General features: G+C 39.1%; 1 protein-coding gene across 1 annotated transcript; it reads right to left on the reverse strand.

Moving 5' to 3' along the window:
• Positions 1 to 390: 390 nt before the first annotated feature.
• Positions 391 to 12,695, reverse strand: gsk3ab (glycogen synthase kinase 3 alpha b). Its single transcript, XM_056241864.1, has 10 exons — positions 12,318 to 12,695; positions 9,116 to 9,303; positions 7,921 to 8,004; positions 7,668 to 7,778; positions 7,416 to 7,546; positions 4,905 to 5,109; positions 4,725 to 4,820; positions 3,544 to 3,730; positions 866 to 943; positions 391 to 754 (listed from the first exon to the last, which is right to left on the reverse strand). Exons 1-10 carry the CDS (start codon positions 12,490 to 12,492, stop codon positions 690 to 692), a joined length of 1,320 nt encoding a protein of 439 aa, XP_056097839.1. The 5' UTR covers positions 12,493 to 12,695; the 3' UTR covers positions 391 to 689.
• Positions 12,696 to 12,707: the final 12 nt, after the last annotated feature.

The following is a 12,707-nucleotide window of genomic DNA, read 5'->3' on the forward strand; positions in this document are numbered from 1 at the left end:
AAACAAAAACAGATAACCCTGTCTCAGCTGCTCCGAATAGCTAAATAAACTCCTTAAAAAAAAATTAAAAAACAAGTGTGCAATGATTACTTAAAATTGACATACGCACATATTAAGACACTCTTTGCTCATTTTCGTCTCGGCGAAGAAACATCACACATCTGGACACGCACAACACTGACATCTCATGCTCACTGCTTTATAAAACACATTGCAGTCCTTGCTTTTGTCCAAGGACTCCAAAAGAAAGCTAAAATGTATCATTTTAAGAGCAAAAACAAATTTAAAGGAGCTTGATATCATATATCATTCGTTAAAATGTCAAATGGATGGCATCTCAGGCAGAGAGCAGTAACTGTGCGGTGCTCTTCCTGCAGACTTGCCCTAACTGGCCCTTCCCAGTGTTCAAACCTAAAGATGACAATCAACTCAATCATGGGTTGATAATCATACTAAATTTAAATCGACCTCCTGTGATGATCGACGCTATTCATCTGGGCATCACACACTTCTACCATCATGGGAGAACATGACTACACATAACACAAGGTGACGAGTGAGTGATTGTGTGTTTGTGAGAGCGTGCAAGAGAGACTGTTTGGAGCTGCTGCTGGGAAAGAGAGAGGAATGAGAGAGAGAAGGGATGAGGAGAGAGGGGTGATGATGTCTAAGTAATGCTGAGGGAACAATTAGGTGTTGTTGCTCAGGGGTCCCGGTGCTGGACCAGACTGGGCTGGGCCGTCTGAACCGCCCTCTGCAGAAAGAGACAGAGTTCAAATACTTCAGGACATGTGCATGTTCAAATCCATACAGACTGACAGGAAGAGTAAATCAAAGGCATGGGGTACGTATGTGTGATCAGTACCGTGCGAGGCAGGTGTCGTCTGCGAGCGAGCGTGGGGAGGAATGAGAATGGAGTTCAACTGTGGTTGGATAGACAGCTCTGCAGGGAGAGAAAGACAGAGGTTAGCCATCAATATCTGTAGGTGTCAAAACCAAGATAGCTTTGTACTTGCGTCACAGGACGTGAAAGCCGTCTCAAATTGCAGGAAGCAAAATTATGTTACCCTCTAAGATTCCTAAAGGCCAAAATTTGAGGCATGTGTTGTGACAAGCTCAATGGAAATAGTTTGAATGACAAAATGTACCATTCCACTCACTATTGGTAGAGCTCAAGACCAAAAAATAGTCTAGGGAACCACTGAGGCCTAAAATGACACCATCACTCAATATAGACGGCACTGTCATTTTAGCTTCAGTTCACTTTTGTGGATTCATTTTGAGGATCTATTGCAGTGGGAGAAGATCCATATGGAGATGCATCAAATCATCATATCAAGCTTTCTTTTGGAGTAGGAGTGTTCAGTACATTGTTCCTATAGGCACTTGTTGTATAAATACACCGAGTGTGCACTTTAGCTCAGTGAGTGGCCACTTTATAGTTTGCTGCCTTTTAACAGACACTACTGAGCCCTAAAAAAGGGACACTGATTTGTCAACAGTCAAGGGTGATCTCAAAAGCCATTATTGTAGTGAATTATACCTGAAGTGAAGGAATTTTATGTTTAAGTTAAACTTTTTTTTCTTCTATAAATTGTATACACTGCTATTCAAAAGTTTGGGGTCAGTAAGAAGTTATAAGCCGGTTTCACAAACAGGTCTTAGATTAAGCCAGGATAAGACCTTAGTTTAATTAGGGAATTTAAGTAGCTTTTATAAACGGGCCTTTGAAAGAGAAACATTACTGGTGTGCATCTTGAGACAAAACAATGGCACTGACATATTTTAAGATATGCATTTTAGTCTGGGACTAGGCCTAAGGCTCAATCTCAATTCACCCCTTGCCCCTACCCCTTGTTTTCGAGTGTACCCCTTGGCCCTTAAAACAGAGTTACAAGGGCCAAGGGGTTAAAATATTACCCTACGAAATGGAACAACCCTTCATGAACCCGATACGTCATCAGTCGTCGGCGATGGCTCTGACGTTACGGAGTTTTTACAGGATTTCTCCATGACAACGACTGACAATCAGCGCAGCTGCTCTTAACTTTGAGGAAACATGATGCTTATAACGTTCCTTCCTCGAAATGTATGTCTTTTCTGTTTCGGCAAGGGCATTTATTATACAATTTCTTAATTTAAATGACTATATTATTATTATAAGAGTAAATAAAGTGCATGGTGGTGTCATCTGGCGCTAAATTTAAATGTTTAACCGTTTGCGAAGCCATCTCGCCCGTGATTCGCGATGTATTCTGCGAACTTTCTCGTAGCCCTCCGTTTGGAGTGTGCCTCTGAAAAATCTCCGTTTCGAGGGCTATATAGCCCTACCCCTTCGCCCTAGCCCTCGATCTCAACAAGAATCGGGACACCCTACCCCTTGACGTGAACGCGCAAAACGGAGGGGTAGGGCCAAGGGGTGAATTGGGATTGAGCCCAAGTCTTGTCTGAAACCAGGGGTTAATGTTTTAAGTTAATGTACAATGTTTAAGTTTCATGCTCACCAAAACTACATTTATTTGATACAGTAAAAACAGTAACATGGTAAAATATTATTTCAATAAAAATATCTGCTTTCTATATTTTTATACATTTTAAAATGTAATTTCTTCCAGTGACGGCAAAACTGAATTTTCAGCAGCCATTACATAAGTCTTCAGTGTCACATGATCCTTCAGAAATCATTCTAATGTGATTTGGTGCTCAAGAAACATTTCTTATTATCAATGTTGACAGCAGTTGCTGCTTAATATTGACCAAGAATGCTTTATGAGTGTATATGCAGTAATCAGATATCATTTAATCAGATCTTTGCTCTGCAATTAAGGATAATTTCTGTTGCGGTGCAAGCTGTGATGCCCAAATCACAAATTAATGACTTATGAACTGGTTCTTATGCTCATGTTTTAGTCTAGCTTACTTATTACAAGGATAGTTATTTTTTAAGAAACAGAGAACCAGTGCTTTTTGCTGTGTTTACTTTTAGGTTCATTAGACTTAAATCAGACTAATTACTGCCTGGTTGTTCGTTTGACAGTGTGTAGTTAAGTTAAAGACATGTTCACAACAAAACAACAGAGCATTACAGTAATAAATGGTATTCTAATGTTAAAAAAATACACTTTAGCAAATACAAGTATACAGTAAGTATACTTTTTTAAAGAAAGACGATTAGGAACATCAATAGTGGCAGAATTGATTTGGAACAAAATAGCTTTAATTTTTTGTTCCATGTGACCATTCTATTCATAATAAATTAGGATGGTATTGAGTGCTTTCTGTATTGTTGTCTACAAAGAACATTTCAGATCAATCACTCACACAACATTAGATTCTAGGTAAAATACTATTGCAGACAGGTGACAACACACACGCATTTGACAAAATCAGCTCACTAGATATAAGCAATGCATTTATGTACTAAACCGCAAGATTTTCCTAATATGTGTGAGATAGAGATAAAGAAAGAGAGAGCATGAGCATCCGATTAATCCGACAAGGCTGAATCTGAACAGAAGTGGCAGTTGTCTCAGTTCAACTCACCCACAGGGCTGAAGTTGAAGAGTTGGGGAAGTTCTCGGCCATTAGGCAGACGTGCATTCGGCTGGCGCAGCTCATCAAAGAAGGCATGTGCACAGGCCTCCAGCGGCGAGAGCCGCGTCACCGGCGTGTACTCCAACAGACGAGAACACAATGAGATGGCTTCAGGAGGGGTCCTCGGCTTAAACACCTAACACAAACGCACAGATTCACAGGGAAACGTCACATCTAACCAGTTTAGAAGTTAAAGACTTGCATCTATAGCTTCGGGTATCGATTAACCTAGTGATGCACCAAAATTTCAGCAACCGAAAATATCTTTTCTATACCGTTTTGGAGGGCCAAAACTATTGTCTGGAGCACCGACGGCAAATTAGTCAGTGTCTATTTCGTGCACATAAGCTACAACAGGGAAACATGTCAGCTGTGTGGATGCTAGGGCTGGTTTGACGATATCGATTTCTCAATTGTGATGATCTTCATTTTGATGAACAAAGATCTTTTAGTCTATGCCGTTTTCAGCTGAGGCGTGAACAAAACTTCACTAAACATTATTTAAAGCGCACCTGCCATTCAACAATCGCCATACGCTTTTTTTAACCTTTGATATACTTTTGAAACATCATTAAGTCTGAGCTTTGAAATTCTATCAATTTTAAAATGAAATTCAAACAATGTAGTTTGATGCTTTTTAATGTGGCTTAAAAGATTGCTACATGCCTGTAAACTTCTCTTCCACTTTACTACTAGCTACAACACAAATAAACATGAATGAACTTATGTTGAGAGAAACATTACAACTGTTGATATTTAAGATATTTTAAAATAAATCTGTCATGAAAACTTATTACAGCCGTTTAATTTGTTAATATTTCACATTAATCCGAGTAAAAAAGATCTTAATGATAAAAAATATCATTAAGAAGTTGATATAAAAACTTCCTTATGTGCATTTTTTAAATGGTTTACATAGAAGTCTGTATTAATTTATAGTATTGAAATTTGATTAATTCATTATTAAATAAATTATTTTTTGTTTCAGTTTTCATATAAATGAGGGTTTCTGTAAAAAAAAAAAAAACATTTTGGTGCATCACTAATTTAACCTTCAGTAAAGACCTAAATGTTTCTTTCTGTGAGCTAACTGACAACCATCATGGCTAGTGTAGCAACAAGTGATTTACCTTTGTCCAAGGGTGTGCTTTGATCTGTGGGAATTTAAACTCTGTGTAGTTGGGGTTCATCTCTCGGATCTGTTCTCTTGTGGGGGTCCCCAAAACCTGCAGAGGGTGGAAAGAGAGAAAATTATAATGCGTGTCTATGCTTATTCATAATAAATAAAACAAGGCCGATTTTCCTCTCACCTTGATGATCTCCACTAGCTGGTCCACTCCACTGTCACCGGGGAATATGGGCTGTCCCAAAAGCAGCTCTGCTAATACACAGCCGGCTGACCAGATATCAATGTTGGATGTGTAATCCGTGGCTCCGAATATTAGCTCAGGAGCGCGGTAATACCGCGAACAGATGTATGACACATTGGGCTCCCCACGAACTAACTGCTTTGCACTGTGGAGACAACACGATGGGGGATTATAAACACGTTATCAAAGAGACGTACATCAGGTGTAAAACTGATGTAGTGGGCAGCATATGAACGTGTACAAAAATTAGGAACCCTACACCATTACTAAAAAATAAAGCTGCATTGAGAAATCACATCAAAGATCTCTGATTCTAAGGGGGCTTTCACACTGGGCAGGTCTGCTGCGGTTCGAGCGTGATTGTTCCTTGTGCTCCCCTCAACCTGGTTCTATCAAACCCTGGTGCATTTGCGTTCATTGCTTCTATTCAGTCCATTAAGGTCAGATACGAGTAGGGGTGGTGAAAAAAATCGATTATTGATTAATCGCGAGTATGTTATGGACGAGTATGAATCGATTATTACATTTTCAAAAATCGATTTTTTATTATATATATATATGAAAAAAAAAAAAAAAATTGCATTATTTTATTTTGTAAAAAATGTTATACCGGAAGTTGAACGTCACGAACGCGCCCAGTTCCAGTTAGCAAGCGCGTGTAACGGCAGCCAGAGCGAGTGAGAGCAGGTGTGCCGGAGACACACTGGCTGCGTGGCGGCGTGGTGTGTCCGTTTTTATTTCGGCTCCCATGTTAACAGGTTAGAGCTTGCACACTGCCTGCATGAGCCGCGCGGAAAACGCGTGCATGCTAGAAATAGAACCGACGCCTATTTTTCACGCGACACGCAAGCGTGTTGGAAGCGTTTCCAGACCAAATAGAATAGGAAACGATGTTTATATGTCATTTTGTACACGAATACATATTAATAAATTACATTTTGATGTTTGAAAGTCTAGGTTTTGATATAAATTCAGATATCAATGTAATTTAAACAAATAATAATAATAATTATCGATTTTCAAATATTGCCATTATTTTTGCCTATTTACAAATTTATGTCATTTTTATTTTTTAAACAATCGAGTCCTGGTGTTCACTACAGAGGTCATAGCATAACATATGAATACAATATCTCTTTTTTTTCCCATTTGTTTCTTATGCTCTTAACAATGTGATTACATGAAGAAGAAACTTTTGAAAAAAAACGTTCTGGGCCTCAGGAGGATATAAAGATAATAGGCTACAATAACAACATAGTGTGTTTTCTGAGTGATGGTCCACCATCAGGCTAAATATAGGCTCTTTAAAGCTACACAAAATTTGTAAATGTTATTGAAATAAACAGACAGCCCACTTCCCTATTTTTCGGGTTTTGGAAGATGTGTGATAACAGTTGAAATTGTTGTCGTAAAGGCAAGAGGCAAGAGTTGAAATTGTTGTAGTAAGGATTAACACACCGCTAACCCAAATGTAGACTGTCCCTCTATGTCACCTAGCAGCAGCGGCGCCGCGTCAGACACGTTTCTGGTGTGCAAAGACTCAGAAAACGCTACGCAGCTGACACGCAACAGAAACGCCACGCTCACGCCACGCAGCCAGTGTGTCTCCGGCCTAACGAGCGTTGCTTGCTACAACACCTTGTCTTTCTAGAAGAAAATTGTCCAATTTCTACAGAATGTTGGTTCTGATCTACTTCCTAAAGGAAATAAGCCTTTCATTTATTTGTTATTGTTTAGTTCAACTTGATGAGTCACAACACAATGTGATGTATTCATTTCTGTGTTCTACAGAACATAAGCTACATACAAATAATTCTGAAGTTATAACGACACGACACAGAAAGTGCTTTGAGTTGTTGTTACTCAATAAAAGAGTTAAGTAATTCAGCAGCTGACTTTTTTTAATACTGCAAACACTTTGTAGTGTATTTTCGTTTACTGTTGTGAAATGGAAAATCAATAATCGCTAATCGAGAATCGTTAATAATCGAAAATCGACTGTAATCGAATCGGGACTTCAATAATCGTAATCGAATCGGGAAATCAGACAGATTAACCACCCCTAGATACGAGTATAAAAAAAAAAAAAAACAAGAGCTGTTTGAAAGTAATAATAATAGAAACTAATTGAAAGTAACACTAACACTTGTTTATGTTTACAGTAATACCACAAAGCTGCTTGTTTTAAAGCAATTTATTGTATAAAGTGCTATTAACGAGACATGATTTGACTCGAGTGCCAAACGCTGCTCCCAGCAGCATGGGCGGCATTAGGATGTTCGCCAACAGTATAGGTTACCCCAGCTCAGGTATTTCAAACATTTTTGCCCCTAAGCAAAGAGCAAAAAAAGAACTTCGTCTGGAGTATATTGGGGCCAAAAGACCAGTATATATCTTATACATGGGTGCACTGCAAATACATGTCACACAGAGAAGTGTCAGGACACACACCTGCCAAAGTCACACAGTTTGAGTACAGCTGTGTCTGGGTCCACCAGGAGATTCTGTGGCTTGATGTCTCTATGGCAGACGCCTTGGGAATGAATATACGCCAGACTGCGAAATAACTGATACATATACACCTGAGAGAAAAATAGAAAAATTGTGGGGGAGGAAAGAGAGAAGAAGAGAAAGATGTTATTGTTTACTGTCCATGTACATATGAATGGGCACAGTAGCAGCAGTCATGACACAGAGACTTACTTTGACATAGATAATGGGGATGGTGGTCTTGGACTTGTTGAAATGGCGTGCCACCCTGTACACGGTTTCTGGAACAAAATCCAGCACCAGATTTAGATACACTTCATCTTTCTGAGGAGATAGGGAGAGAGAATAGAATGCAGATTAGTTTGGTAAAGAAAAATAATATTCATATTATTCAATATGACAAAATTATATTGATGGGATAAAAAAAACTTGAAAAAAAGAGGAAAGGTTGGATTGAAAAACCTACCTTTTCTCCACTGGAGTAGAAGAAGTAGCGTAGCCTGACAATATTACAGTGGTCCAACTTCCTCATTATCTGTAGCTCACGGTTCTGTAGCGGAAGAAATGACGTGTGAAGAATGGTAAAAGCACGCAATGAAAATCAAACATCTATCTTATTTAATGCATTCATCTGTGAAAATGTGTTGCTCTGAATGTGCAGCCCATTTAAAACTAGTGCTGCACAATCAATCAAATTAAAACGCACTGTAAAGTGGAAGGCTGTGCTCTATGCTGGCTGTAAGATACCACACACACTCATGATTCAGTGTTTTCACACTCAGAGTGGTTCCATTTACATTTGATATTAACATGCGTCTCAGGTCCGAGATGAGAGATTCCCATTTAAAGCTTTACAAGCGTTGTGAACGGCAAGTACTCCTGGCTCACATTTGAACTTACAAATTACTATACAAAATGTAAAAGAGGCAGAAAATCAAGTTTTGCAGACAGAATGAGATTTTAAAAAAACAGCTGTCAACTACATTATGCCTGCAAGATATTACACTACATTTCTAATTGTATATTCCAATACAACTCTAATATTGAATAATTATAACATTACAATTTAAGAATTGTAATTATTACTTAATATTTAAGTAGAAAAACAATATGGACTCATACCCTATTACAACCAAAGAGGATAAAAAAAAAAACTTTTTAAGCCCAGGTACAATGTTGATGGAAAGAAAACATTTTTTTCCCTTCACTTTGGGGTCTATTTGAAAGAGGTTCAGGTCTTCTACAAATGTAAAGAGCAACACTTCCTCAAGGCAGCAGAGCCTGGACAAAACAACTAACTTTGGAGTCATAAGGCATTGCTTGCTACTTTGTATTTTATGAACAAGCTGTTGAACATGAAAGGGGGAGTTTCGATGCGATCTTAAGCCTTTTTGTTCTTTTAGCTTTGAAATCTAAGCAAAAGCAACACGAGATATTAAACATTTATTTTACAGTTCAAATCGCAACATGTCAAAATAATTACAACGTGCTTGTAGCAGCCTGATTTAAAAGGCATGTAGCATTTAAAGTAAAAACCTTTCATTTTGGACTTGGAAAGCAGCATTTTGTCTTGTGTGTGCATGCAGATTTGATATATTTCAGGGTGTTTTTATTATGATACTGACATTAGTTTGCACATATGCAGGTTTTCTCATACTTACCTTAAACCGTTTATCCTGAAGCACCTTCTTTATGGCCACCATCTCCTGGCTGTCGATGAGTCGAGCCTGGTACACCACTCCAAACGAACCATTCCCGATCACCTTGATGTCTGTGTACGAAACCTCCTGAGGACGGTCGGGACCCTGCCCTGGTGTGGCTACTACCGTTGTCACTTTCCCACTATCCCCTAAAGACAACAAAATGAGTTAAAAAACAAAAACAAATGGTCACTGACTGACATATATCAATTGAATCACAATGAAGATTGACACCATGCGAGCCTGTGTTAGCATGTACAACCTGAATTAAATGCTTTATCAGGGGTCGGCCACCTATGGTATAATCTTGGCTTAATCTAAGCCATGTCTGTGAAACCAGGCCTATATGAACAATAATGTAGCATTCATTCAAATTTTTTTGCATTATTCATTACTCCGCTTGGAAAATAATGTAATTTCTCTGGGATGATTATGCAGCATTTTGGCTAAGACTACCAGAAAATGGAAATTTTTACTTGGCACAATAAATATGTGTAAAATGTAATTTGCGTTCTATGAGAATTGTGTGATGTCCGTGTAGTCATTATATGCGGCAGGATTTGTGGTAGACAAGCTCCTCATGGTAAAAACACAGTAAAATGGCTGACAGTATTAATTATGAAGCTACCATGTAATTTCAACTTAGAAAAAACATTAGTAATACTTCTAATCAGTAGGTGATTTGAAAAGACAGGTGGTATTTATGATTCGGTTATTGTGCTTTACATGCTTTTTGAAGCCTGAAATGACCAGTGCCCATTTATTATAATTATAGGAATTGGTGATCAGCACATTCCTCGATTTCTCTTGTGTTCCATGTAAGAAAGTCATGTTTGGATTGACACGAAGGTGGGGAAAAGGTGAACTATTCCTTGAAACTACTCAGGCATGCCTGAGAGGCCATTAAACGCATGAAAATATTGAGGCTGTGTCAAACAAACTTTTAAACTCATCGGTGCTCTCTTATCCAGCAGGCTATGCCTTTTTGCCACTCTGTCTGACAGGTGTTAATAGTAATCCAACACCCATGTTAAGAAGCGTGTCCAAACACAACAGAACAACGAGCAGAGCTTATCACTAGAAATAGCAGAAACACCCTTAAGTCTGTTTGAACACGGGTGGAGGATGAGAAAGCTAAAATCTGACCACATTTCCACCTGTGGACAAGAGCAGACCAGGATAATGGGGATGCCTGGAGACAAACAAAGCCATAGGGTGATGTTTTGTCCGTTTAGATTTAGAAAAGGAATGACAGATTCACCAAAACAAATGCTTTGTTTCATTATAAGGCAAAATTATTATTTGCTGGATCAAAGCAGAGCAGACAGATGTTGTCGTGCTTGGAGACCGGTTGCTGCTATTGAGGGTTTTTTTTCCCATCAGAATAACACTGCTTCAAGTTGGATACGGGATACCGTGAGTTAGTGGCCAGGTAATATGGCCATCACATAAACAAGATTTAATGAAAAAGTTTGGATGTTGCATAAAAAAAGCTATATGGAAACACTAAAACAAATAAAATTCCCAAACCGTGCAAAAACTTTTACATTTTAGGTGCTTAGTGGATCGATTTTTATTCAGATTAATCAGCATTAACTATGAGGGAAACATTCACAGAATAAATGGCTAAACCAGTCATGTGACATAATAATTCACTCACAAAATCATCACATAGAACCTGTACTGTCATGATTCTGAAATGTCAGAACCAAAGCTTGTCATTAAAATACTCGCTAGTATTACCTCCCATGATATGTGTGTGTGTGAGTGTGTGAGAGAGAGAGAGAGAGAGAGAGAGAGAGAGAGAGAGAGAGAGAGAGAGAGAGAGAGAGAGAGAGAGAGAGAGAGAGAGAGAGAGATTTAGGCCATTCAACGAAACTGTCTTGTGTTCAGTGAGTGGTCATGTTTATGCTACTTAGTGGCTTTCAGTGAAAAAAGCTGCACTGAAGGATGCTTTTGCCATTGATTTCAGCAGAACTGTGTATATATACCTCATCTATTTGCAAATAAAAAAAGAATAATATATATTACACATATGTAACGGAATATGCGTGTAAAAGGAAACTCAACTGCTTTTTTCCTGATAAAAATGTGGCTAAAATGTTTCAGGTTGTGAGTGCAAATGTCAGCAGGCCCATTAAAAAATTGGCTATTATGCTGAAAAAAAGATGTAGACAAAAACAGCAATGGCTGTTGTGTGTTGTAACAACTGGTTCAAGGTTTCTCAGAGGACCATGGGTTAGTCGGACATCCATCCACCCACTTGTTCTCCCCTCATTCCTTGTAATAACACCCATCACCACTTCCCATGGAAATCCAGCAGTCAGCACCAGTGCAGATGAACGCTGCTGCCAGCACTGCAGTCACTGGGAATCATTTATAGAGCACCAAATGAAGAGGTTTTTGCCTCCAGGGAAAACACAAGTTTTAACAGTAGCCCAACCACAAATTTACAAATGGTAATTGTCCTTCATAGGAGGACAGTGTGCTTAAATTCAAAGCTTTGTAATGATCTATTAGATTGTGATTAGGGAGTCGTTAAACATTACATTCATAATATGTTGTAAATATTGATTCTGATCTTTTCCTTTTAATTATTATGCACAAGCAAACACCACTTTAGTCATCTCTATGCTTAACTTACATAATTTCACGGTAAGAATAATGTTACGGATAGTTATGATGCGATTAAATGCATCCAGGGTGGCACATGATAAAAAAATATTTAAATTAAATGCAGAATTGAAGATACAATCTGTTAGATGTCATGCTAACTGAGCTTTGTTGCCAAGCGAGCACATCTTGAAGAACACAACGAAGTCTAACGTCCAACAGACCACGATTCCCATTTTAAAACGGGGCTGAAATGGGCCAAAAATATTATGCACTTATATCGATCATAACAGAGGTGTTTAGCCCTTGTTCTGATGAAGGATTGTCGAGCTAATATAGTTAGCGCAATCAAAGCCCTTGATCCGTCTACAAAAACAAGCTCACATTAGCTTAGCCAGTTAGCCGCCTAAAGTAGGTTAACGCGATCATTCAAAAATAATCAAACATATTAATGAACATCATGCTACACTGACTAGCACTTCGGCTTTTATTAGTCTACCATCATCACATTTATTGTGATCGTCGTGTGATGTCACTGAATGATACTCACTGCCCAGCTTTAGGTTTCCGAAACCAGACGAACTCCCGGCTGAGGCCTGCGCGCCCCCCGTCTTTCCTGAAGAGCTTCCACCGGCGACGGCTGATCCGGCGGCGGCTGCAGCGGCTCCAGGGACCCCCGGAGGCTCAGCAAACGAGCTAGTCCTGGGCCGCCCGCTGCCGCTCATATCGGGTTTCGTGTGTGCCAGAGCGGGGGTAAAGAGTGCCGGTAGACTGGCCCAGGCGCGTAGTGTATATGTCAATTTAAACAACAATAATCGTTAAAAAATAAAGATCCCTGAACTATTCTATCGGTAAGGTTGTGCGCCTCCTCTTTCTTCTGTGTGGTTGCTGGCTGGGGAACTGGAGCTGACGCACAATGACGCTCTGAACGCATTGTCTT

The sequence above is a fragment of the Rhinichthys klamathensis genome, unplaced genomic scaffold, assembly GCF_029890125.1.
Source record: "Rhinichthys klamathensis goyatoka isolate OS25496 unplaced genomic scaffold, OSU_Roscu_1.1 h1tg000679l_1, whole genome shotgun sequence".
NCBI lineage: Eukaryota > Metazoa > Chordata > Actinopteri > Cypriniformes > Leuciscidae > Rhinichthys > Rhinichthys klamathensis.